Source organism: Ochlerotatus camptorhynchus, unplaced genomic scaffold (assembly GCF_037179485.1).
Source record: "Ochlerotatus camptorhynchus isolate MF236.1 unplaced genomic scaffold, CSIRO-AGI_Acam_v1.1 ptg000575l, whole genome shotgun sequence".
NCBI lineage: Eukaryota > Metazoa > Arthropoda > Insecta > Diptera > Culicidae > Ochlerotatus > Ochlerotatus camptorhynchus.
This window is the reverse complement of record NW_027041056.1, coordinates 123409-149353: the sequence shown is the minus strand read 5'-3', so window position 1 is coordinate 149353 and position 25945 is coordinate 123409. Positions and strand designations below refer to the sequence as shown.

General features: G+C 38.5%; 1 protein-coding gene across 1 annotated transcript; it reads right to left on the bottom strand.

Moving 5' to 3' along the window:
• Window positions 1–87: 87 nt before the first annotated feature.
• On the bottom strand, window positions 88–25554 carry LOC135713650 (cytoplasmic tRNA 2-thiolation protein 1). The gene is made up of 2 exons (XM_065236793.1): window positions 25229–25554; window positions 88–1183 (listed from the first exon to the last, which is right to left on the bottom strand). The coding sequence occupies exons 1-2, from the start codon at window positions 25274–25276 to the stop codon at window positions 206–208; spliced, it is 1026 nt and encodes a 341-aa protein (XP_065092865.1). The 5' UTR covers window positions 25277–25554; the 3' UTR covers window positions 88–205.
• Window positions 25555–25945: the final 391 nt, after the last annotated feature.

Below are 25945 nucleotides of genomic sequence, written 5' to 3'. Positions count from 1 at the left end.
TCAAGACAGTCTGTAACTGTTCTCAATGGGACATTTCGAATAAAATAACTCATTAGTAGACAATAATGAAACAATGGTTAGGTTAGGATCGCTTTATTAATGAAATACTACAATGTACATATTCACCGTACAGAACCGTAATCCGTACATATAATGTATACGTTTTGTATGAGGTGTACAGATTTCAAATAATTTCTTAGGAGTGCTAGAAATCATCCTTAACTAAGCTTGCGCTTTGCCTCAAACTATTTTGAGCAGCGATCATCCTGTTCGCTTTGGACTTCTTCCCAATGCCTAATTTTGGGAGCCCACGATTCAGTCCTTCCAATAGTACACAAGCCTTGCACGGTTGTTGCGACGACACAAAACCACATCTATTGCATGTTCCTCTTGACGGTACTTTCACGGTATCTTTAAAAGATAACTGTTCTCCTGAGTGGATTATATCCATTATAACTGATGGTCTTATTTTCTCCAAATCTTTAAGAAAAGCTCTTGCGTGGCCACGATATGCGTTTGGTGCAAAAACGCATTCAGTGGAGAAATAAATTAGCTTCTTAAAGTGCGCGTACATTACTATCTCTTTCTCATATGCATATTTCAGGGGCTTGACACGCGGAATAGAATCTGCATCTTTTCCTCCGGTCTTTATGTTACAACACCTACGCAAGCGTGCAGTATCTCCTCGAAGTATGTTCATCAAAACTGTTTCCGCTATGTCGTCTGCGTTATGCCCGGTTGCTACACAATCCACTCGCATTAAACGAGCTCCTCGGTCCAATGCTTGACGCCGAAATACTCCACAAAATGTGCAATTGTTAGACCTTCCTATTTTATCTACAATTTTGTCCATAGTCCACCCGTAAAGTTCTTCGTACGATAGAATTTTTAACTCCATTCCATAGTCATCACGATTTTGCTTTACAGTCTCGAGACTGTCGTCTCGGTATCCAGTGATGCCTTCGTCGATCGATAATAACACTAATTTTAAACCGTAATCATATCTTTCATTTAAAACCTTCAAGACATAGGCCAATACTGTGCTGTCCTTTCCACCACTGGCTGCTATGGCCACCAAATTTCCACGCTCAAATAATTTGTTTTGCTCAATTGTGTTATGTATTTCCGTTTCAAATGCAAGAAAGAAACATTCCTTACACAATGCGTTTCCCGTTTTTGGACGCTGGAATTAAAAAAAAAAACAAATTATTAAAAACAACATATTTGTACTGGTTTTTTGCAATGCTATAGGGTTAAAACGAAGACAACAAATCAAGAAGACTGGCAACTCTTCCATTTTCTCATACCAACGCTATGAGACAGGTACAATCGCGTCATCTGCCGCTCAAAGGTAAATGCTTCGAACGAATTTGATAGCAAAGATTACATCCTCAGACGAAGGGTTTGTGTATTTGCTCATTTTTCTATGCGTTGCTTCCACCTTCACTCAAGCGCAGCGCTACTGTATCTGTCGCTTGGATTCTGGCAAAGTTGCCAGTCTTCTTGATTTGTTGTCTTCGGTTAAAATCAAATTTCCGTCATACTAAGCAAAGCCCGCACTTAACCTCTCTTTATCCCTTTTTTGTAATGTGTTTATTTTTCCAGGCTCATTTGCCGTAGCTTTGCGGAGTAGAAATTCATTGTTTAGAAAGATTACAAAATTACTTAATACTAACGTTAGTAAAGCGGGGCCGATTACTCGTGGCTATCTCGCGGTTAGGGGTAACAAATTGTAACAAATGGATGGCAGGGTAGGGATTGAGAACACAAGGTTTGGAGAGCAACGTGCTCTTGATCTCGAACTAAGCGACATACTGATGAAAAAGACAGACATGGGGGTACACCGATAGACACCTAACAACTTGGGAGAACACACTAACTACAAAATCCTCAGATCTATCCGTTTTAAAACATATACATTAAATTCCAATAGTCGCTCACCAAGATGTCTCTAACATGGGTTGTTTTCCTCGGACCCTAAGGGATGCGGAAAACTCATTTTCATTTTTATTTTCATTTTCAAGCACAGAAGGGGGTCATAGGGCCAAGTCACCAGCGAAAAATCGCTGTCCATACTGCACCAGGGTAGAGGTATAGATTTGGCATCACAGAATAATAACCACAGGGGTCAAATGAATCCTGTTTACGATACCGGATAGTAAGGAAAGCTGTTGAACACAGGGAATAGTCAGAGTAACAGCAATAATAGTGAAAGTTAGGAAAATAAGCAGGTAGAGATGGTTGATTTGCAATGGCTATCGACTCTGTTATATGGCCTACCGTATCAGATTCAAATTTAATGTCTTTTAATATTGCGCTTATTACTTTTATCTTTATTCTAAGCAATCTCCTTTCATACTTGTTTGTTTTAAAGTGAACTGGATTAAATGATTGTTTTATCAAAATTATGTTAAAGTTAACTACTATTCATATTTGCTAATTAATACCTAAATGTAATTTTTAATTTTATGAAGATAAGTTGCTCAGAATAGCAGCCTGTAATTCCGTACCAGAATCCGCCTCCAATTTAATGTCTTTTGTGGATTCGTAGTAGCAAAGTTGTGCTAAAAGCTAAATAGTTACCTTAAAATACTACCTAAATCGTTCACAATCAGAGCCGGGCCACTGATGAAAACCAAAACTACAACCCTGAAAAAACGAATCGATATTTCCGAAGGCGAACACAACCTATTCTTGCTAGTGATTCTGTCCAATTGTTAGGTATCCAAATTATAGTCATTCGTAAATTTATTATTGAATATATGGATGAATTATCTATTATTGAATAACTATTATTTACGATAATTACATGAAAGAAATAACATATAAACTACAAACAAAACGTGACTACTAAAATCTCAAAAAGATATTCTCACAAGTATATTTCACGCAACCAGGAATCTCAAAACCATTAGACGCTATAATGATACTCTGCACATGTTAGACACAAGAAAAGGCCAAAAAGCAAGCGTCCGACACACAAAACCCGCCAAATCCACTGGCAGTCACAATCAACGATTCTACGAATCGCGAGCGCTCACGAATCATAAAACCGCTGACTGCGACACTCTGAAAGCGAAATTGACAGGCTCTATGCGTCAAACACCCGCCCCCCAATCTCCTCCCGCATCCAACAACACAAACCTCCATTACAACATCTAACGAATTCAAAACTCCAAAAATCACTCATCTATAGAAAGTGAGTGGAAGCAACCCTGCATGCAACTATTCTTACTGATACGCTTTGTCTGTCTATCTTTCTATTAGGCCTGTGGACATGTCTTAGCTTCGAAACTTCTAACCAAACTAGGAAAATTTTGAAATAACAAAAAAAAAAATTCAAAGGTAATTACAAGCAAAATACATATTGATTATTTTACGCAAAACCGAGCAAGTAATATTAAATCTCTTGTATTGTATGCTAATGCTAATTGACTGTAACAAAAATAATATGCTTAAATAAAATTAAATATTAATAAAATGATATGCAAAATTTACTAGAAGGTCATTACTTTATTGGTGAGAAGTTTCTAATAAGCCCTCCCAGTTCCTCTGTATACAGAACAAATCTGATACTATAATCAGAATTGCTCAGTCTGCATGAAGCAGCCGATTGCATCAAGGAAGTTCTATTAACAACCAAGAATTAATCGTTTGAGGTATACTGAAGCATTAAGAAGGTGATATGTGTCACTATGGGAAATCATCATCGTTGCAAATATAAAGAAATTAAACATAACCCTTTGCTTCAGTACCGTCAACCTCCATGTCCATGGGGAGGGCCCTAAGGGATGCGGACTCGGATCTAAATGGAGGGTGCATGACCAAAGCACGTGGGTGATGTTGTGATAACCACTACCACAAGCGCACAAATTGCTGTCTGCGAGCCCGATTCGAAAGAAATGCGATTCTAAAGAGCAGTGATTGGACATGAGCCTCGACATTACACGTATAATGTCACGGTTCATGTCCAACCCTTTGAACCACGGCTTGTTCGACACCTGTGGGAGAAAAGAATGTAACCATCTTCTCAGATCACTCATTCCTTTTTTGTTGCCAGTTGGTGAGGACTTGCTGACGGGTAATTGAGAAAAATTCCGCAAAGGCGATTTGTCGATCATAAATATCGCCTTCCGCCCACTTTAGCCAACGAGTCCAATGAGATAGGACCCAGACTAAAGTGATAATATAGGAGCAGTTAGATAAAGTACTCAGTTTGGCTCGAATTTCAGTCAAGAAATACGAGGAGTGCTTCATCGGCCTCATTGAACGAATAGCCGCCAACGAGCTAAGGCTATCCGTAAAAATGAAATAGTGATCAGAGGGTAGTGAGACAATTTGCTCTACTGCGTAGAATATGGCTGCTAGGGGTTTTTGCAGTTGATATGAGGCGCTATGAAATTCGTTGAATACTCCAAATCCAGTGGAAGCGTTTATAGTTGACCCATCTGTGAAAAAACTCCTATTGTTACTGACATGGTGGTACTTGTTTGCAAAAAGGGGAGAACACCATCGAGTACTTCAAGGCTCATCGTATGCGTCGAATGCATACAGCCAAGCGATTATTGGCTCATGTATTTTCGTTTCATCCAAACGTATTGGGGATACGTATTGATGGGTAATGATGAATTGAAGTGCATTAATGCCATTTTGTGTAATAATTAGTATTTTATGTATTGGCGATTATTTATGTGTAGAATATGCACTTAACGTGTACTGAACAATATTTACTCGCATTTTTACGTTCTTTTCACTATTCGTGCCGTGTTTGTTTACATTTGTGTATCAATGACATTTGCGAACTAAAGGCACCACGAAGCGAGTCACGAACAAGCAAATGTTCAGTGTAAAGAGCCTGAATTTATAAAGAGGTGACATCTTATCCATTTGAAAGGTCTTTTTTTTAACTTTATTAGAGAGATTTTTAGCCGTTGGCTAGTTCATCTCTATAAAATGGGAGGCCCCAGAGGGGGGTTCCGCCAGCAAATTTTGTTACGGAGTTGGCTTACAATTCACATGTACTCAAATAGAAGCCATTAAAACAGATTCCAGTAAAAAGACTAACAATACAGGCAACGAGAAGAAGAAAAAAACAATCTGGTACATCAAAGTTATGTAGGGTTTTGAAAGAGATCGGAGCTCCACCGTAGGAGGGGTAATCCCTATGTGCCTTACCTATAGGTGAGGCAGTTAAGGTTATCAATGTATTAGTGAGCTTGCCAAACGTTAATAAGTGGTAGTTTCAACTTGTGTACACGAGTATCTGACAAGAGGAGATGAAAGTTGTGATGTCACAATCATTTTTTACGCCTGAAGTTGAGTGCAGTGAGCATAAATTTATTTAATTTTTACTGTTTTTGGTTGATATTAATTATAATGCCGTCGTGTGCCGTAAAACCTTGTGCAATAAAAGCTTATCGGGCTAAACAAATGGGTATAAGTTTGCATATTTGCCCTAAAAAACCTGATGTTCGGAAGCGCTGGATTTCATTTTGCCGAATCAGAGATTTTTCTGCCAAGTTTCGTGTTTGTTCTCTTCACTTCGAGAAGAACGATTTCGAACATAAGTTCCAGAAAGATGCTAGGAATGTTCTATCGTCGGAAGGTAATCCATCAAATTCAGTATTTGTTGAAGCTTAATGAAAATTATATGGATTTTAGCTGTACCGTCGATCTATACACCACCTTCTTCAAACCCATCAGCGCGTACGCTTCGAATGGAAAAGAAAACCAGATCGGAATTAGTAGCGGAACTACTGAAACATCATGACACGGATGAACTTCCTGACACATCAGCCGAAGAATCTCACCTTCCTGTTCCAGACGATCGAGTCCCGGGAAACGGCAATTCAATATTTGATTCTCCAGTGTCCCACAGCGCAACGTTTAAAAGAGTCTCGCAGTTTATGCAGCAATCAATTCCATCCCAGACGGAAGTTTATGAAGGAAGAAGAACCGGTTCAAATATTTCTCAGGTTATATCGATAGAGGACGAGTTCGACCGAGAAGCTGAAGTAGGAAGATTGAAAACGATCAGGGACTTAAGATCTGTCATTGTTCATCAAAAGCTGACAATACGTAATCTTCAAGTTGAGGTATTTATTCCTACTCACACGTGATAAGCCCTTAGGTGATTGATGTTTTGAATTCTTACAGTTGCGTGAGAAAGAAGTTCAAATCAAAGATTTAAATAGATCAATGGAGCACATAATCCAAAGCAAAGATAAGCAAATCAGTGACCTCAGCTCAGATCTGGAACACTCAAGGAAATCTAATCGTGATATCGTGAGAATGGCTGAAGAGCAAGTTGCCGAAGAAGGTCGCTCTGCATTGAAGAAGGTCTTCACAGATAATCAAGCAGACTTGATTCTTGGAGTGAAGAAAAAAGTTGTTTGGAAACCAAAAGAAATCGAATTGGCGTTTTCTTTAAGGTAAAAGAAAATTAATGCTTCTGTTCAATATTCAGTGCCTGCTAATATATTATCTCTATTGATTACAGATACCACAGTCAGCCCGCATATCAGATCGTAAGAACTGACATGAAAATACCTTTGCCTTGTCTGAGAAGTCTCAGAGAATGGGCATCATGCATTCAAATGAGGAAAGGCGTTCTTTCGGACGTATTCACTATGTTGGAAGTTGCTGGAAAGCAAATGAGTCCTCGCGATCGTGTTGTTGTATTGGCTTTCGATGAAATGTCGGTCAATAAAACCATCGAAATTGACAAACGCAATGATGATGTCATTGGTCCACATGGGGAAATGCAGGTTGTGTCCGCTCGCGGCTTGTTCTCCAAATGGAAACAACCAATCTACGTGAACTTTGATCAGCAGATGACCAAAACTATTCTGAAAGACTTGATCATCCGATTGTATTCTATTGGCTTCACCGTTGTAGCTAATGTTCACGATTGCGGTGGCGGGAATATGGGCTTGTGGCGAGAACTTGGAATCGATTATTCTCAAGGAAAAACATCCATGAAACATCCAGAAATCGATCAGGAAATTTACTTCTTTCCAGATGCACCTCACTTATTGAAATTGATTAGAAATTGGCTGTTAGATCACAGGTTTTTCTACCAGGGTAATTTTTTTTCTCGTTTAATTTAGTTATTCAGCAATTCCATAGAAAAATATAATGTGGATCTTAACATTTCGTAACAATTGGGAATTTTGTTGCTTGTTGAATCATATTAAAAATCAATATGTTGCCTTACTTTTTCTTAAATCATAACTTTTGAACAACTGAACCGTTTTTTTTTATCATGAGGTCAAAATTATTAAATTTAATTTTATGGAAAATACAAATATGCACTTTAATTGTGGTTTTTCGTTGAAAACCATTTAATCTAGTTGTTTTATGTGGTTTTCATGGTCTTAGGACCAAAGGCACTATGGTATGTTGTATTTTTCTTGAAAAATTGGATATTGGACATTATTTTCGTTTCTGAACTACAATTATACAAAAACATGAAGTTTTGAGTTTTTACTCAAAACAAAATTGTAGCTCTGAAATGAAGAACATACTGCGCTGAATTTTTGATATATTGTGTAAAAAAGACAAGATTTTTAAGAAAAATGTAACATGCAATAGCGCCTTTGGTCCCGAGACCATGAACATTATGAAAATGATGCTTTTTCTTCTTCCTTTGACTTGTTCTCGGATTTGTTTTCCGTCGATCTTGTTTTCCATGCTGAGCACCAAAGCTACCGACGCCAGGGAGGTAGCTCCCACACCTGGACCCTACCTATCGACCCATCAACTCATGAACCGGGGACCAACGGCTTTACCTCCAAAAAAAAATATGCTAACCAATGTGTTTCAACGTAAAACCACGGTTAAAGTGCCAACTCTGTTTGTAATTAAAGTCCATACTCATATATATCTGAAATTAATTAATCTTGTCCAGTCGTTCAAAAGTTTTGATTTAAAAATAAGGAAAAATTCTGAATTTTGGACCACCCTAACGGCGGACTAAAAAAAACGGGTCTAATATTTTGGATATGGAACCAAATTAACAATTGTTACGAAATTCTAAGATCTACTCTCACTTTTGTCTATAGAATTGCTGAATTTTGCAAATTGCGTCTCAACTCTGTGAAAAAAAAGCCCGCTTCTCGGCACCGGGACAGGCGTACATGTCACAGTATCAGGTTGCAGGTTCAGTAGTATGAGAGTAAATTATGTAACTTAAGGTTAAATTGACTTTGATCTATTTTCGTAAAATTCGAAAGTAGTTTTTTCATGGCAGCAATTCAGATTGCAATGATTCGTAAAAAGTCCTTTTGACTTTTTCAAAAATATATCAAAGTAAACTAAACCTTAGTCAATTACAAATTGATACAAAATGCTGGTCACAAAATATACTATTTGTTGTAAAACATTTTACAGGAAAACTCGTCACCAAACAGTTCCTGGTTTTGCTGGTTGAAAAAGCGTCAACATTGAACAAGCCGTTTTCAAGCGAAGAGTGCGGTGTTAAAAATGTTGAACTTAACTCGATGTTCAAGCTGACGATGAAACATATTACTGTAACTGGACCTGAGCGGCAAAATGTACGGATGGCAGCTGAGCTCTTAAGCCATACCACTGCAGTTAACCTCAGAAGACACTTTGGACAGTATGATGAAGCTCTTTTGTTAGCTGAAATTATTGAGAAGATCAACGCTTGGTTCGACGTGATGAATAGTTACCAGCTCTACAACACGGTTCCATCGAAAAAATGCTTTGGAACGGACATTGAACTTCAAAACAAAATTTTGGATGATATGGCCGATTTCATTAGTAATATGCGAACACTAAGTAGACACAGTCTTCCATATGCTTCTCACTAGCAGGTAACGCAAATAAAAAGTTAAAATACAGTTTAAATTTTAATGTTAGCTTTGTTTTCAGGTTTTCCAAAAAGCAATCTTAACGTCCATAATTTCGTTTAAGAATCTTTTCGTAATGGTGCAGCTGCGGTACGACGCTTGTTTTATCATGGCATATAAATTAAATCAAGACTTTGTGGAAAATCTATTTGCCATGGTTCGACTTAATGGAGGAAGTCATGATCATCCAACACCATTGCAGGCGTTGGATCGCTTGAGACTAATAATACTCGGCAAAAACTTAGACAAACAACTGAAACGGAACCAAAACACGTCTAATACGCCAATCGAGGAACACTATATCATGAGCTGCATATTTGGAAATAAAAATAGGCGTTCTTTCAAACCTGAAACGAACCGAAGCACTGATGAACAACCTCCATCAAGTGATGAAGATGAAGAGAATTGGACATATGAACCTAAAGAACGATCTCTTGAGGAGCAAGATGGTGTGGAATACTCCATGTGATATATTGCGCGATCTGTATTAAAAGCTAATCCGGAGATGGGTGAATACACCTATAAAATCAAAGACTCATCGGAAGAAGGATTAAATAAAGAAAACTACGTAGAGGATCTTTCTAACGGAGGATTGATTCAGCCCTCCAAGGATTGGATGAACACCGCAAATCAAATGGAATCATTTTTCAACCACATTCATAATACAGGCGACGATTCATCTGCTATTGGATGCAGACAGCGTAAAAATGTTAAGTCCCGGACAGTTAAAAAATTAAAAGTCAAATTTCCTGATGTCCCGGATAATGTGATTAAATCATATGCGACTAGAAGAATCAACATAAGAATAAAACGAATGAAGAAGCAAATTGAAGAGCAGAAAATTAAAAAATACAAAATCATAAAAAACAGAAAGAAGAATTCAAATACTCAGATTGCAGACCAGAGTGACCAAAGATGTGCAAGTGTTAGGAAAAATCAGAAAAAAAAATCAAACATTTCAGGAATTAAATCTGTCTTGTATTGTTACATACATGTTAAGTACATCGATGGAATAAAAATGTTATTATTTGCATAATTTATATCATTGTTCATCATTCTGTAGCTATTCTACTCTCTTTTAAAGGGTGTCCACGATGAAATTGCCACACTATGAAATTGCTCTAACTTTTTAACCGTTGGGTAGAATTTAATGAAAATTTGGGTGGATTTAGTTCATAGTGCATTATTTGCATCCTGCACGTTTTAAAGTCCTGTGATCAAAACTCGCGGAAATGGAGTCGAAAGAACAGCTCGTGCGTGATAAAATCTTGCGCATTCATCACGAGAACAAGGATCTCTCGCATCGTTCCATCGCTAAAACGTTGGGAATCGTGAATTCCACGGTGTCGCGAGTGATTAAGCGGTTCGAGGAACGGTTGACCACCGATCGGAAGCCCAGAAGTGAAGGAAAAAGTATTCCGTACAACACCAAAAATCACAACCGCGTAGTTGGGGCCTTCAACCGAAATCCGAACGCCTCCGTTAGGGATGTGGCTAAGAAGCTGCACCTAAGCCGAAGTTTTGTCCAGAAGGCCAAAACTAAGGCTGGGCTTCGAACGTTCAAGGTACAAAAGGCCCCTAATCGCGACGAGAAGCAGAACAAGTCCGCCCAAACCCGTGCCAGGAAGTTGTACCTCAACATACTGACGAAAATTGAATGCTGCATCATGGACGACGAAACATATGTGAAGGCCGACTTCAAACAGATCCCCGGCAACCTGTTTTTCACGGCCAAGGATAAGTTCAGCGTTCCGGAGCATGTCCGCACTCAGAAGATGTCCAAATTTGCGACGAAATTCCTGGTTTGGCAAGCCATCTGCACGTGCGGGAAGCGGAGTGCACCTTTCGTGACCCAGGACACGATGAACGGACAGGTGTACATAAAAGAGTGCCTCCAGAAGCGGCTGCTTCCTCTCCTGAAGGCCCACAACGTCCCAACAATCTTCTGGCCGGATTTGGCCTCATGCCACTACTCCAAGGACGTGCTGAAGTGGTATGCGGACAATAAGGTCAATTTCGTGCCGAAAATGTTCAACCCTCCCAACACTCCGGAGCTCCGCCCCATCGAGAAGTACTGGGCGATTATGAAGCAGCACCTTCTTAAACGACCTAAGGTAGTGAAGACAGTCGAGGAACTGAAGAAAGTATGGGTTTACATGCAAAAAACGGTTGATTCACAGGTTGTGCAGAATCTTATGGCCGGGGTTAAGGCCAAGGTGCGGGCATTTGCGTATGGACTGTAAATAAAATACGAGTAAAATGGTAAAATGAAGTTTAATAGTTATTTTTCAATCCCTGAAAATTTGATGGCAATCGGATGAAAACTCGAATTTTGCGAATCAATTTTGTGTGTGGCAATTTCATCGTGGACACCCTTTATTCGAAAAAAGCAATCTCTTTATTTTCGTTAGATTTTTTTTTTACTAGAGAACATTAAACTGAGAACAGGAGTAAAGTTTCAAATGGGACATAATGCATTCAAACCTACTGAAACAAAATTATACGTTTTTTTTAAATCAAGTTCATAATTTTTCCTATACCCAACTGCATCGAGTTGGTGCGTGTGACGTCATCACTTTTACCGGCCAAAAATGTTTCATAGTATTGCTTTCAAACACAAACAAGCATGCTCACATGCCAGGAGTGTATCTCATTGGGGTAATCCCCCGTCCGGTAGAGATGTACCGTCAGCGAAAACAAAGTTAAAAGGACCTAAATTTTGTTGTATAACCCAGCGTCCTTGAGGAAATAAATAACTGTCGCTAAAGTGGAAGGTTCGTCGCCCAGTATATCCCTAATGCTGTTGGGAAGTGCGTACTGCTCCCTTAGTTGTTGGTATTGCGGACACAGGCATAGGATGTGTTCCACCGATGCAGTGGTTCCGCAAACGTAGCACATTCTGTGGAACTGCGTCCCACCAAAACTATGTGAGATCCTTGTATGGCCTGTCCTAAGACGAGAAACCACCTTCTGGTCCCGTAGTTTCGACATATCCGTCCACTTGCTTGTCGTTCCTTTGATTCTTCGGATGAAGAGGGATTGGGATTGGCACCACTCTGCTTCCCAGGCTTCCCACATTTTGCTGACTATCCATCGCTTTATGTCCTGTAGTGGCACTTCGTCGGTGTAACGGGGGCCAGCTGGTCCAGACCCTGCCAGGCTGTCGGCTTCGCTGTTGCCTGGGATACCGCAGTGCCCAGGGATCCAGGAAAACACCGTGTTGGGAGGTGTGGCCTCCACAATACCCTGTATCCAGGGGTGAGTCATGGTCTCCGATGTAAGGGCTTGTATCACGCTGTACGAATCGGATAGCACCAGTATGGGCCGGTCCGAGGGTGTTGTAACGGCAACAAAGATGGCGGCAGCTTCAGCGGAGAAAACCGAGCATTGTGGTGGTAGGCTGCTACTCATCGGTGCTGAAATTCCGGCTACTCCAATTCCGACCCCGGCTCGGGAAAGCGATCCGTCTGTGTATATGTGGGCATGGGTTGGATAGTCCGAGCCTAGCAGTTCGGCTATTGTTCTCTTCAGCGCTGCAGAGTTATCTCCAGCCTTGAACCTGCTTTTTATCCGACTATCGATTTTTGGTGGAGGTATGCGCCAACTTTTGTCTCCGTACCAGTGGACCTTGGCCACTGGGGGGAGCTCCGAATTGGCAGTCATGCGGAGGAGTCTGTTCCCCTCATCGAGAAGAAAGATCCTGTCATTTCTGGAGGTCATTGCGGTAAAGGCAGCGGCTTTCGTTGCAATTGCTGCGGTTATACGATGGCAGAAGGGCAGAATACCCGCTTCGATGCATGCGGCATCGGCGGGCGTTGACGGAAGAAGACCGGAGACAATCCGAACGTAGGTGTTAAAAGTTGGTGCTAGTATCTGCACGAGCTTTTCGGTGGCGATGCACGTCATCTCAAGACCGTACAGTAGGCGACTATCGATGACGGCTCTTGCAACCCGGAAACGAGTGTCACGATTGTTAGACCGGTGGGGGCGAGAGATAGTGCGGATCAAGTTCATCCTACTGCGGCAGTTGTTCTTGATCGCCTTAAAGTGCTGCTCGAAGTTGAGGGACCGGTCAACAAGTACCCCCAGAATACGGACCGTCTTCTTCAGTGGTATTGGCTGGCTTTGAACTTTAATAGGTGGCCCGCTGACACGGTGCCGGGATGGACACACGTGGCACCTGACGCTTTTCGTGGCCGAAAGCTGGAAACCTACCGCGCTGGCCCACCTGGCTACAGCGGAGACTGCTGCCTGGGCCTTGATCCTGTTGCGTGCTGCTGTTGGGCCGGTAGTTACGATAAGTACATCGTCTGCATACACGAAAATGTAAACATTTTTCGGCAGTCCTCCGAAAACTCCGTTCATGGCCACAAGGAAGAGGGTAACGGCGATAACTGAACCTTGAGGAACGCCCGTCTCTTCTCTGAAAAGCTGGGACCTCGTGTTGCCCACTGCGACTCTGAAAGAGCGATCGGTCAGGAAATTTTTGATGAAGTGGACCATGGGTCCACACAGGCCCCAGTTGACAAGCTGCTCTAAGACGAGGGGCGTCCACGTCCTGTTGAAGGCCTTCGATATATCCAGCGAGACGATCTCGGTGTGGAGACCGCTATCGTTGGCACTCTTGAGGACCTCCCCTAATGTTGCAAAATAAGTTGACGTTCCGTACCCTTGACGGAAGGCGTGCTGTTGTGTATCAATGACATTTGCGAACTAAAGGCACCACGAAGCGAGTCACGAACAAGCAAATGTTTAGTGTAAAGAGCCTGAATTTATAAAGAAGTGACATCTTATCCATTTGAAAGGTCTTGTTGAAGCAGTCACAGGTGTAGCCTAGGGTGCAGCTGCTGCGGTTCCACTGGATTTGGATGAATCGGACAAATACCATAAACGAACAATAACTCAAGAGCAAATTTTCATTACGTCGAATGTAACAAAGGTAAACAAAGTCGAGCTATCAGTGTCAATCGATTCTCCTGCTATTACACTATATACTGTCCGAATATAGGATCAAATCCCATTTTTAAATTTATTCGCCAGTCAAATTGCTTTTTGACGTAATCACCTTCCGATCAAAATAGTTTTCGATGTTACTTAAGTCACCCAATTTCTATGGAGATGCCGTTTGACTTAAGTAACAGCGCTGAGAAACCCGTGAAAAGTGTACGTTCGTCGTTTCGCTTTCTCATTATTAAAGTGAATAAATCGAACTGTTTGTTGCTAAGATGATTTCGGTAGTCCTAAAATGATGAATGGGCTGCACGTAAGGAGACGTAATTGATAATTCTCCCGAATATCCTGGTAAATACACTTTGACTTAAGTAACAATAGGGGCCACCAAACGACGTATAATAACTTTTGACTCAAAAACCAGTATTTTTTAGCATGAAAGCTAGCGATTTGCATTTGTATGATTAAAACCCTGCTAAATATGTTAAACATTGCTATCACTATGAGATTATGTGTTTACTTGGAAATAGGAATAACTTTTCGGTCATCAAAACAAAACTTTATTTTTCTCGGATTGGTGCGAATGTTACTTACGACATAATGAAAATTTGCTCTTGAACTCTAATAGCAAAGACATCATATCAAGAAGACTGACAACTTTGCCAGAATCCAAGCGACAGATACAATAGCGCTGCGCTTGAGTGAAGGTGGAAGCAACGCATAGAAAAATGCGAGGGGCGATCAACTTCATAAATCAGCTGAGTTGTAAATACACCCTAATAAACAAATACCATAAACGAACTGTATCCCGGATGGGTAAACTATCCCACAAATGGTTTGGATGATACCTCGAACACGTCGTTAAGCTCTCTTTTATGGTTATTTTTATTAGGGCACACTTCAGAAAATACACAAAAAATACGTAAATGTGTACACGTTGAAACTAAAATACCCTGATAAAAATACTAAAAAACACATCGAAAATACTTTGTACACGAAAAATACATTTAATAGTGAATTTAATTCACTTTAATACAAAAATACAATACATTTTAAAAATACATAAATACGAAAAAATACAAAATACACCTTTTCAAGTCGGGTAGATTTACCTTTGAGCGGCAGATGACGCGATTGTACCTGTCTCATAGACCTTTTTGACGTTTAATCGTCTTTCTCTATCCAGCAAACAGGGATGAATGGATGGTTTGTTTTCCCACTAATCTGTTTCTCTCTTGCTCACACTCCTTCAGTTTAAATGGTGCATTAGTGTGCGCCGATTAAACGTCAAAAAGCTCTATAGCGTTCGTATGAGAAAATGGAAGAGTTGCCAGTCTTCTTGATTTGTTGCCTTCGCTAATAGTCTAACTTTTCCACAAATGGTTTGGATGATACCCAAACACGTCGTTAAGATACCCAAACACGTCGTGATTTTACAATTTGACGACATCTCCCTATAATCTCAAAATTTAGCAGATTATAGCTGTCAAATTTTCTTTTGGGAAAAATCCTCAAAAATTACTTTTCCGTTTTCTTTTCAGCTGCGTACCAGGCTTTATACGCAACAGGAATACTTGAGAAAACCATCACACATCCAAGCGCGCATCATGATGTGCTTGTAATATGTTTTACTTTCGAGCGAAAGAGTTTCCAATATATCACCGGTATCAGTAAGAGACAAATCTCTAATAGTAATTGTTGATTTGTGGAAAAAAAAATCTTAATAAGCATAGAAGTAAACATAGGAAAAGCATTCACTCTCGCTAAAGAATTATTCTAACACCCAGCCACTGGAAATGCAACGTATCGAAATCATTGTTGAACGTAATAAAATATGCCGTCTTCTTTGGCCAACGCAGCATGCATTCTATTCAAAAATTACATTGGAATAATCATTACTTTCCTATTTTATAACGTAGGGGAACATGCATAAATGACGTAGCATTTGAGGGGGGAGGTGGGGGTTTCAGAATTTGTGACCGGCCATGTATTGGATATAGCCAAATACGCTACGAGGGGGGGAGGAGGGGTCTAAAATTGATCAAAAATATGCTGCGTCATTTATGGATGCTCCCTAGGAAGTATTTGTCAACGTCGGTGATAGAAAACGCAAACGGAAGAAGCCGAAGCTGAATGATGACGATGAGTGATGACACCGCTTCGTGTTTTGATTTGCGCTGTACCGTCCGCTCAGTTGTGTAGGTTCGTACATGTATAGATGTTGATGTGCGTGTTTTCTTCCAACGCTGCAGTTCAACGCATGGTGGGTATATAAATGATGATACAGTTTTGTCACTTTATAGGCGAGGTGGTCGCGGGGGGGTGGGTGCGGTTTTAGAGCAAATTGTAAACAAACTCGGTCGCTGTCCCATACAAAAATCCAACATGGCTGAATCATGAATTTGACACATTAGAACACCTATAGGTAGTCACCTTGGTTCAACGATGTCTCGTCACAAACCGTTTGGCGCTGTTATCTCTAGATAGAGCTGGAGTTAGGGCCAATGTCGCAATGGGCTTGAACTGAGAAAAATGAATCTGAAGTTTTGAACAAAAATAATTAAATATAATTTAAACTATAAGCCCATTTCTAGAAATGAACTGTTCCTAATTATTACATTATTGGTTAGCATTATGGTGAGATAAATAAAAATATTATTATTTTTATTTACAGCTCGAAAAAAATGAAAATGTTGAATGAGCCCTTTTGATTTAAAGTATCTTGTATCGCCCTGATGTTATTCGCCCGGCTGCGTTCACAGAAGCTATTGCGCCCCTACACTGAACGAATTTGACATATTCCTGTTATGTGGAAGTCTAATAAATTTGCGCTATAAGATAATCTATTGAAAATGATATGATTGGAAATGTGTCAGGTAAATTCTATATGAATATCTGATACATTTACAATGCTGATAATTTGTTAACTTTAATATGATCGTCATATGATAAATGAAAATCGATCAAATTATAATAATTAACTGAAATGGATTTGAAATCCATAAGCATAAGCTATACTTTTCACCACAATATAATATATGTGTCATAAATCAATCGATGTAAAGTTTAAGTGAAAATAACATGAAATTTACTTCTTCTTTTGACACATATATTTAATCGATTTCTAAAAATAAATTCGAAAAAATAAACATCAGGCAGTGGGAGCTTTCACAGTTGTGCCTTTTTTTTTTATTGTAGCTGATTTGGGATTCGATCAAGAACTGTTGAGGTGTGATGCTTTCGGTGTCTGTGCTCGATTCCACTGGGCCACGGCTGACTTCAAGATTGAGCTCGTTCAAATAGCATGAAGTAAGAACAGCTCTCCCGACATGGAATGTAGTGCAACTTTATGCTCATTCTGCTAGAGTGAAGACAAATAGCACTGTTCCGTTTCGGTGGTGTGGTTTGTTCAAATCTTTCTTAATGCACCTGTGTGCAATAAATCAACGACTAAATTATATGATTTGATAGAACTGGCTCATGAAGTTCGAGTACTACTTAGGGCTGGAATCTGAATTAGCCGTGTAGAAGGCTTACAATTAGAATCATAGCAAAGTAAATATTACAGTAGAATCATTTTTTTTCAATCTCAATACATTCTTTTCTGGAACAAATTATCATATGAAACAATAACAAACAAAGATTATTCAATACAGTATCATTGTTGTTAGTAGTATTTAGTTCAACTAATCATTTTAATGAGTGTACGTTAACATCGTTGAAAATTGTTTCAATAATTTATAAAGAACAATCATGTAAGATGTATTTTATTGGGAGCGATATTCATCCCAGAAAAACATGCAAAAACAAATGCTTGCTGTTGGATTTCTTAAAAGGCATTTATATATGACTATTTAATGATTGGGATAGATCTGTTTACAATCTCTAAACCTCAAAAATCAAAGGAAGCTATTCCAATGAGATATACATGTTTTCCTATACTGCAAAGTTAAATGACAGTCCAATAGTTTCTACATGTCTATTTACACGCGACATATCAACAAACGTCAAAAATCAGTAAAAGCAACTCCAATAAAATATACATGATTATCTTATAAGATATATATTTTAGTGAGCAATATTCATCGTGAAAACAGGTATATTTTACTGAATTTTCTCATAGTACAAACTTATATGATTTTCCATTAGTTTCTAGATGTCTGTTCCCACCCATGACATATCAACAGTTTTTCACCATGAAATATATCAGACAATATTCATATACTTCTTACCTTCGCTAACCACGTTCGAAGCAAAGTATTATCAAGTACTAAGTATGTGAAATTACGATAGAAATCATTCCATATCGCAGTCATAGTTTTTAAGTGATAATCCAATGGAATCTATCAATCATCACATAGAATGAATAAATCTGCTGACATTGCTATGTTATAAGATGGATCCAATAAACGGTACATGTCGATTTGTTTCAGTGTATGTTTCGCCTGCTAGTTTTTGACATTGTCTGTTTCGCCTCTATGTTTACGTTCTTTTTCCTGATGGTTTGTTACTATCGACCTTTTGTAGTTTGTTGGATTCTAGATAAATTCATGTGTTGGGGTGTTTTCGCTTATTTCGATCAGATTAACAATGTTTTCTTTTGATTATCAACCGGTAATTGCAAGGAGTAGTGAAAAGATTCAAATTATATCATTCGCCTTGTATTGAGAAAATATGTCTGTTTCGCCCCATCTATGTATATGGCAGGAAGCGGCCGTAAGAGCCAACTCAATTTGTAATAAAAAAAAAGTTGGTTTGGCCCTTATGTTTTTTGCGTTTTTATAAGAATGTACATTATTTGTCCAAAATTTTTTAGTATCGTTTTGTAGCATTTAAATAGTAGTATAACGTGATGTATTAACCTCAGTTTGTTTACACTTGCGACATTCGCCCTTATTCCAGCTCTATCTAGATCTGTCTCTATGAATTTCATGCATTTCACATGACTTTTACTTTTTATTCGATTTACGTGTAAATTAATAATTGATTGCATCGCAATATTTTGCTCATTTTTTTGTGCCATTAATAAACCAACTACGATCAATTAATCAATAGAGCTAGAATATTGCTTTTGATTCCAAAAACTAGTTGAATTTGAGAAGCACACGAAACATAAAGGTGATTGAATTTTTGTTCGATTTCAATACTCTCAAATTTAATCTAGTAAGAATAAGAAATCCTCGGAAAAAAATCTAATGGGAATGTTCGTTTGGCTCAGATTTTGACAGTTAATTTGGCTCAAAACATTCTCTCCGCTCATCTCTCCTTCTAGTATTTCTAGCCAATGGTAAGCCCGGTACCCACAGATCTACACGGTGTTTCGTGAAAACCCATTAATGGGTAAAAAAATACCCATTTTCAAACCATGTATGCAGCTGTCAAAAAATGCGGGAATTTTGAAATCATAAAATGGGTGAAAAAATACCCATTTAAAGAATCAGTTCACGGCTGAATAATGGGTATATTGTTTACCCATTAATGGGTGAAAAAACACTTCGAAATTTTATCGTCTCATTTCCGTCACCGACTCAACAGTTACTGTCCGCAGCATATTTGGCGAAAATAGACGATCTCCGGAAAACGTTAGAATCCAAAACGTTGGAGAGGCTTACGGATAAGTCAATACATATTATCCATTATGGTATAATAATATTTCGCGTAAAATTTGAGCGGAACACCTGCATTTATTTTCAATGTTTTAGAAAGTTTTTTTATATCAACGAGCGCTTGCATCCTTCATTTGTAAAAATGGGTATTTTTTCACCCATTTTACGGTAAACACAATTTAAGAAAATGGGTAAAAAAACACCCATTTATTGACAGACCGCCCATTTACCCATTAATGAGTAAACCATAGTTTACCCATTAAATGAGGGAAGAGATGAACTAGCCCCAGGCTAAAAATCTCTATAATAAAGACTAAAAAAAAAAAAAAAAAAATTAAATGAGGAGGGGCACTTTTAGCGGAAATGGGTGTTTTTATACCCATTAATGGGTTTTTGCGAAGCACCGTGTGGTACACGGTGTTTCGTGAAAACCCATTAATGGGTAAAAAAATACCCATTTTCAAACCATGTATGCAGCTGTCAAAAAATGGGGGAATTTTGAAATCATAAAATGGGTGAAAAAATACCCATTTAAAGAATCAGTTCACGGCTGAATAATGGGTATATTGTTTACCCATTAATGGGTGAAAAAACACTTCGAAATTTTATCGTCTCATTTCCGTCACCGACTCAACAGTTACTGTCCGCAGCATATTTGGCGAAAATAGACGATCTCCGGAAAACGTTAGAATCCAAAACGTTGGAGAGGCTTACGGATAAGTCAATACATATTATCCATTATGGTATAATAATATTTCGCGTAAAATTTGAGCGGAACACCTGCATTTATTTTCAATGTTTTAGAAAGTTTTTTTATATCAACGAGCGCTTGCATCCTTCATTTGTAAAAATGGGTATTTTTTCACCCATTTTACGGTAAACACAATTTAAGAAAATGGGTAAAAAAACACCCATTTATTGACAGACCGCCCATTTACCCATTAATGAGTAAACCATAGTTTACCTATTAAATGAGGAGGGGCACTTTTAGCGGAAATGGGTGTTTTTATACCCATTAATGGGTTTTTGCGAAGCACCGTGTACGCAGCTGAAAAGTAATGACGTTTTTACGTGCTACGGGATAGGACACGGAATGCAAAAGAAATTACTTTTCCTCAGCATTTCTTGACCCAGTACGCAGTTCAAAAGAAATCGGTAAAGGAAAGATCGATTACATTAGTATCGTGATCGACATGAAGGTGGCGCATTCTGAATGCAATTCCACTTTCCTTGCGGAATAATGGTCTGATCAATTATTCCGTTAGGTAATGTTGGCGTTTATTGCAAAACTGATATTTTGGATGCATTTAAACAACATTAACACTAATAAGTGTTGATTTTACAATTTGACCACATCTCCCTATAATCTCAAAATTTAGCAGACTATAGCTGTCAAATTTTCTTTTGGGAAAAATCCTCAAAAATTACTTTTCCGTTTTCTTTTCAGCTGCGTACCAGGCTTAAAGCCTGGTACGTAGCTGAAAAGTAATGACGTTTTTACGTGCTACGGGATAGGACACGGAATGCTAAAGAAATTTCTTTTCCTTAGCATTTCTTGACCAAGTACGCAGTTCAAAAGAAATCGGTAAAGGAAAGATCGATTACATTAGTATCGTGATCGACATGAAGGTGGCGCATTCTGAATGTAATTTCATTTTGCTTGCGGAATAATGGTCTGACCAATTATTCCGTTAGGTAAGTTTAACGTTTGTTGTAAAAATGATGTTTTGGATGCATTATAACAACATAAAAACTGATAATTGTTGATTTTAAAATTAGACGACACCTACCTATGATCTCAAAATTTAGCAAAAGACACCTCCCTATAGCTGTCAAATTTACTTTTGGGAATATTCCTCAAAAATTACTTTTCCGTTTTCTTTTCAGCTACGTACCAGGCTTAAAGCTCTACAGTAGGGCTTTAGTCTAGCGGCGGTGTGACATCATACATGTCAAAACATCACATCAATCAAGACCAACAATTGAAAAGACCTCAACCCCGTTTTGTAAACAAACCTTGTAAGGCCATTTTCTCGCGAACCGAAACCTACATTCGCAAACCTAAAAACCAATCGTATAGAGGAGAATTTCCCCTACCTGTTCATTTTGTTGGTTAGCGTTGGTGGACTTTGGTTCGCGGCCTTTTCAATTGTTGATCTTGCAATATCGTGTGGCGTGTGGCGAACGTCAACATGATATTTCGACGTGCTAACAGATGCCACACCTCCGTCATAACAGTGGGCGCCTGCCTTACATTTGTGGTCTCCATTTCAGAAGTAAAGGTAGTCCCAAAACGGCAAAATGAAATGAAAAACGCAATATTCCAGTTAGAAAAGTAACACTGCCCTAATAAAAAATTACCATAAACGAGCGATAATCCAAATGATTGAACTATTCCACAAATGGTTTGGATGCAGCTTGCTGGTTTAGAATAAAGAGACTGAATTGGGTTCTCTTTAGTTTAGAAGAAAATGTATTATAATTAATCAGGTTTTGTTGTTTTTGACATCATCCACATCCAGAGGGCCAGTCACTTTCGAATGTATAAGCCTAGTACGCAGCTAAAAAGAAAACGGAAAAGTAATTTTTGAGGATTATTTGAGGATATTGACCAGCCTGATACAACCTTTCCTAAGTAAATTCACTTAATTTCCACTTTCATCCTAGTGGAAATCGCACATATTTACCATTTTCCGAAAATTGGCGTCTTGCAGTGAAACTTTTCCATGCTTTCGCCACCTACATTTCGAAGTGAGAACTACTAGAAGGAGGATAGTTTCCAAATTCTTCAAGTAAAACAGACGATTTTTGGGGCAAATCGGTACATAAAGAAAAACTTATAATTTCCTGTGGAAACTTTTGCTTGAATCGTGTAAGAAAATGTGTTTGCAAACTAAGTGTTATTATTTCGGTATGGATCGGAGATGTTTTCATGGAAAATTATGCATAACAAGTTTGCACCCACAGGGAGAGGTTACCTCCTGCGCAGCAACATTTTTCGGAAAATGGTAAATATGTGCGATTTCCACTAGGATGAAAGTGGAAATTAAGTGAATTTACTTAGGAAAGGTTGTATCAGGCTGGTGGTAATGGAGATTGGTTGTATAGGACGCCAATATTCAATAAATGTTCATTTTGGCCTTTTGTTAGCAAACATATTGATGCTCACAATTTTCGACGGAAAACGCAACGGAACTTGCTTTACTCAACACGCACCATACTATAAAATGGTGCTAGATGGTGTTCAAAGTGATAGCAAGATGATAAATTATCTCTATTTTGGGTAATTGAGCAATTTACTTCTGTTTACATCATATTTACGATGCAGCATTGTTGGAGCCGCGAAATGAAATGAATATATCTTATGAAAGTTCAACTGGAAAAGTCAAAGTTGCACATCAGTCTGATCGTAAAAACGCTTTCTTCTGCAATTCGAATGTTATATTGGAAGGATTTCACGCAGGCTTGATGAAAATTATGATTTAATGCTAATTTTCACGAATTTTATATGCAGTCTGTCAACATTATCATCATCATGCAGTGGCGACATCTGCGTTGAGCTTTTACGGCAATCTTCCAATCCCGTAGCACGTAAAAACGTCATTACTTTTCAGCTGCGTACCAGGCTGTGAACCATTTGCCGAGTTAAATTTAACTCATGGTTAAAAGTGACATTTCGAAAGTTATTTCTCATGTTCGAAAATCCCCGTGCTGTCGATCGACCGGTTTTCGAGCCACGGTCGTCAAAATTTAACTTCTTGTCTGTCAGAAGTAACCACGCTCGGATAGCAGGTTTAATCGATAACTTTTCATCTGTCAAATTTTAACCAAAAGTTGAAATTAATCCACCAAATGGTTCAGAGCCTTAGGCTGTGAACCATTTGCCGAATTAAATTGAACTCGTGGTTAAAAGTGACATTTCGAAAGTTATTTCTTATGTTCGAAAATCCCCGTGCTGTCGATCGACCGGTTTTCGAGCCACGGTCGTCAAAATTTAACTTCTTGTCTGTCAGAAGTGACCACGCTCGGATAGCAGGGTTAATCGATAACTTTTCATCTGTCAAATTTTAACCAAAAGTTAAAATAATCCACCAAGTGGTTCAGAGCCTTAGAAATGCATGAAATTTTCAGTTTTTATTCATTATCGTCTTTATGAGCAGTTTAAAATGCACAAAAATTGCACAAGTACATTACTATGGTGATAAGGTAAACACTCGTGGGTTTTCTGATATTCTCCATACTGTAAAAATGATTTTCCTACCACTGAAGGGGCGACATCTCTCGGATCTTCAGTATAGCTACTACTACTACTACTAATCTCGAGTAACATTTGAAATGGGCCTATGTCCAAAACGTAAACAAATCGGGTTTTGATACCATTCTTTAGCACCGCTTGATAGCACTAATCGTGTAAGAAAGTTCCGCATAATCGAAAAAAAATCGATTTTCGAAACGGCCGTTCAACGAAATTTTTCGATTCATTAATAGGCCCGCACGCTAAAAGGCCAACCATTCATTTATTTCATTTCATTGATAAGCCTAGTGACGTAGAAGGGCCGATGATTGAAAAATTTCAAACCAAAGCTAGGCCCTACTGCTTGAGGCAGGGCCGATGATTTGTTTTGAATTTATTTGACGTTGCTAAAAGGCTTAGCAAAGGACTTACCATTTTTGATGACAAGCACAACGGCTTAACAAAAAGGGCCTACACTGATAAAATTTCAAAGATTGTTTTTATGTGTCCACACATGAATTTTTGCAATGTGATCAACAAATGATATTTATGTGTCGGACACATACTTAATATGTATACACATAGAAGCCATGTGTAACCACACATACTATTCATTTGACTCATAAATTTCATTTGTGCTTCTGGGTGGATTCTGTTTATATGTGGTCACATGAAAATCATGTGGAATTCGACATGGAAATTCGTCAATAAAAACGTGTGGAATTTTATTAGTGTATCCATTGAAAGATTAACAAAAAAGGCTTATTAATTTATGAAATTATATTGTTATCGATTTTCATATATTTTTGAAAGCTTTTCGCATATGTTGGATGTTGTATACTGAGAAACAGTTACTTTTGTTATTGTGAGCAATATAAATGCCTAAAATACTTCAATTTTCTTAAACATGAATTGAATAGTGGCGGACAAAATTTAAAATTCATTTTCTGATTTGTTTACGTTTTGGACATAGGCCCATTTCAAATGTTACTGTAGATTTTGCACATTATTTCACTCAATCTTCTGCCATGTGTCAGCACTGCAGCCTACAGTTTTTATGCTATGTTTATATGTGAATTGACGACACGTATGCTCTAAAAAATCTTATGGGAATAATCATTAATGAAACTTGATTTTTTCATGATTAGCTTGCCTAATTTAAAAATAAATATAATAAATGTTTGATTCGTACATGTACGCGCTTATTGAAGATTTATCACGATTAATTTGCCGCGCAAAAAATCAAACATCTATGTGGACGGAGCATAGTTTCTGAATTTTTGCATCAGCTGTCCGTTCACATTTTAGCCTATATCACGTAATATAGGCTGTCTTGCAATGAACACTCATACAAAGGATTTCCAGTGAAAACTAGTGTACGTTGTAATGTGAACGGGGTATTAGATTGGCAGATAATCGAGCCAAGAACCAACAACTGGCAAGCAAAATGTTCGTGGATGACGTTTCTGCCACCGAAGTGATTTTTCACTAACGCCAATAAGCCTGGTGGCGCGGACCTTATGTAAACGACATTGCAACGGTAGAACATTTTTTTAGAACCTTACCTTCAGGAAAGCATTTCTGCCACATCCAGTTCTACATGAAATCGGCATTCTCACTTATCACTTACAATAGTATTTTAAAATCCAAAACTTGTAGTTCGATCTTTTTTAGTTTTCGCCATGCTTCTGGCAGGTCTGCACAACACGAAAGAATGATGTCAATAAACTGTACTGAGCATTCATAAAGGCCTAAGTCGCAAACGTAAACAAATTGTATCCTTAATTATGAAAAAAAAAAACTCGCCCAGGTACGATAATTGTGTACGGGGGAGGTGGATTCGCTTTGTCCGATACTATTGGTGGCAAACATAGATAGACTTTGAATTACGAGAAATTTTCGGGAAAAGCCATTGACTTCTTGCCGCAAGATTTCACCAATACAACGTTGCTAGTGTAGCCGTGTAAAATCGATTTGTTTATTATTTTCAACCACGAAATCAGCTGTCAAAATGTTCGACCTGACAGCGGTTTGTTTGTTATTTTCAACCAGTAAAACGCTTGTATTAGTGATACTGCTCACTAATCCTAACCGTGGTAGAGAACTCTATTGTTTATGTTTATAATTTAATCCTTAATCACTGTCAGAATATTTACACGGTATTCTGATTCCAACCAGTGACTGGGTAGATGGCACTCATTCATGAGGACACGGTAACCGCAAAATACCCAATAATTACTATAAGCATTTTTGAGGGAAACTGGGACTACCCATTAAATGAG

Excerpts from the sequence above, each read along its gene's own strand:
- LOC135713650 (XM_065236793.1), bottom strand. The coding sequence starts at position 25,276 with ATGCCGATTTCATGTAGAACTGGATGTGGCAGAAATGCTTTCCTGAAG. Across the intron at positions 1,184-25,228 it reads GCAGAAATGCTTTCCTGAAG|CGTCCAAAAACGGGAAACGC; the intron begins GTAAGGTTCTAA and ends TTTTAATTCCAG.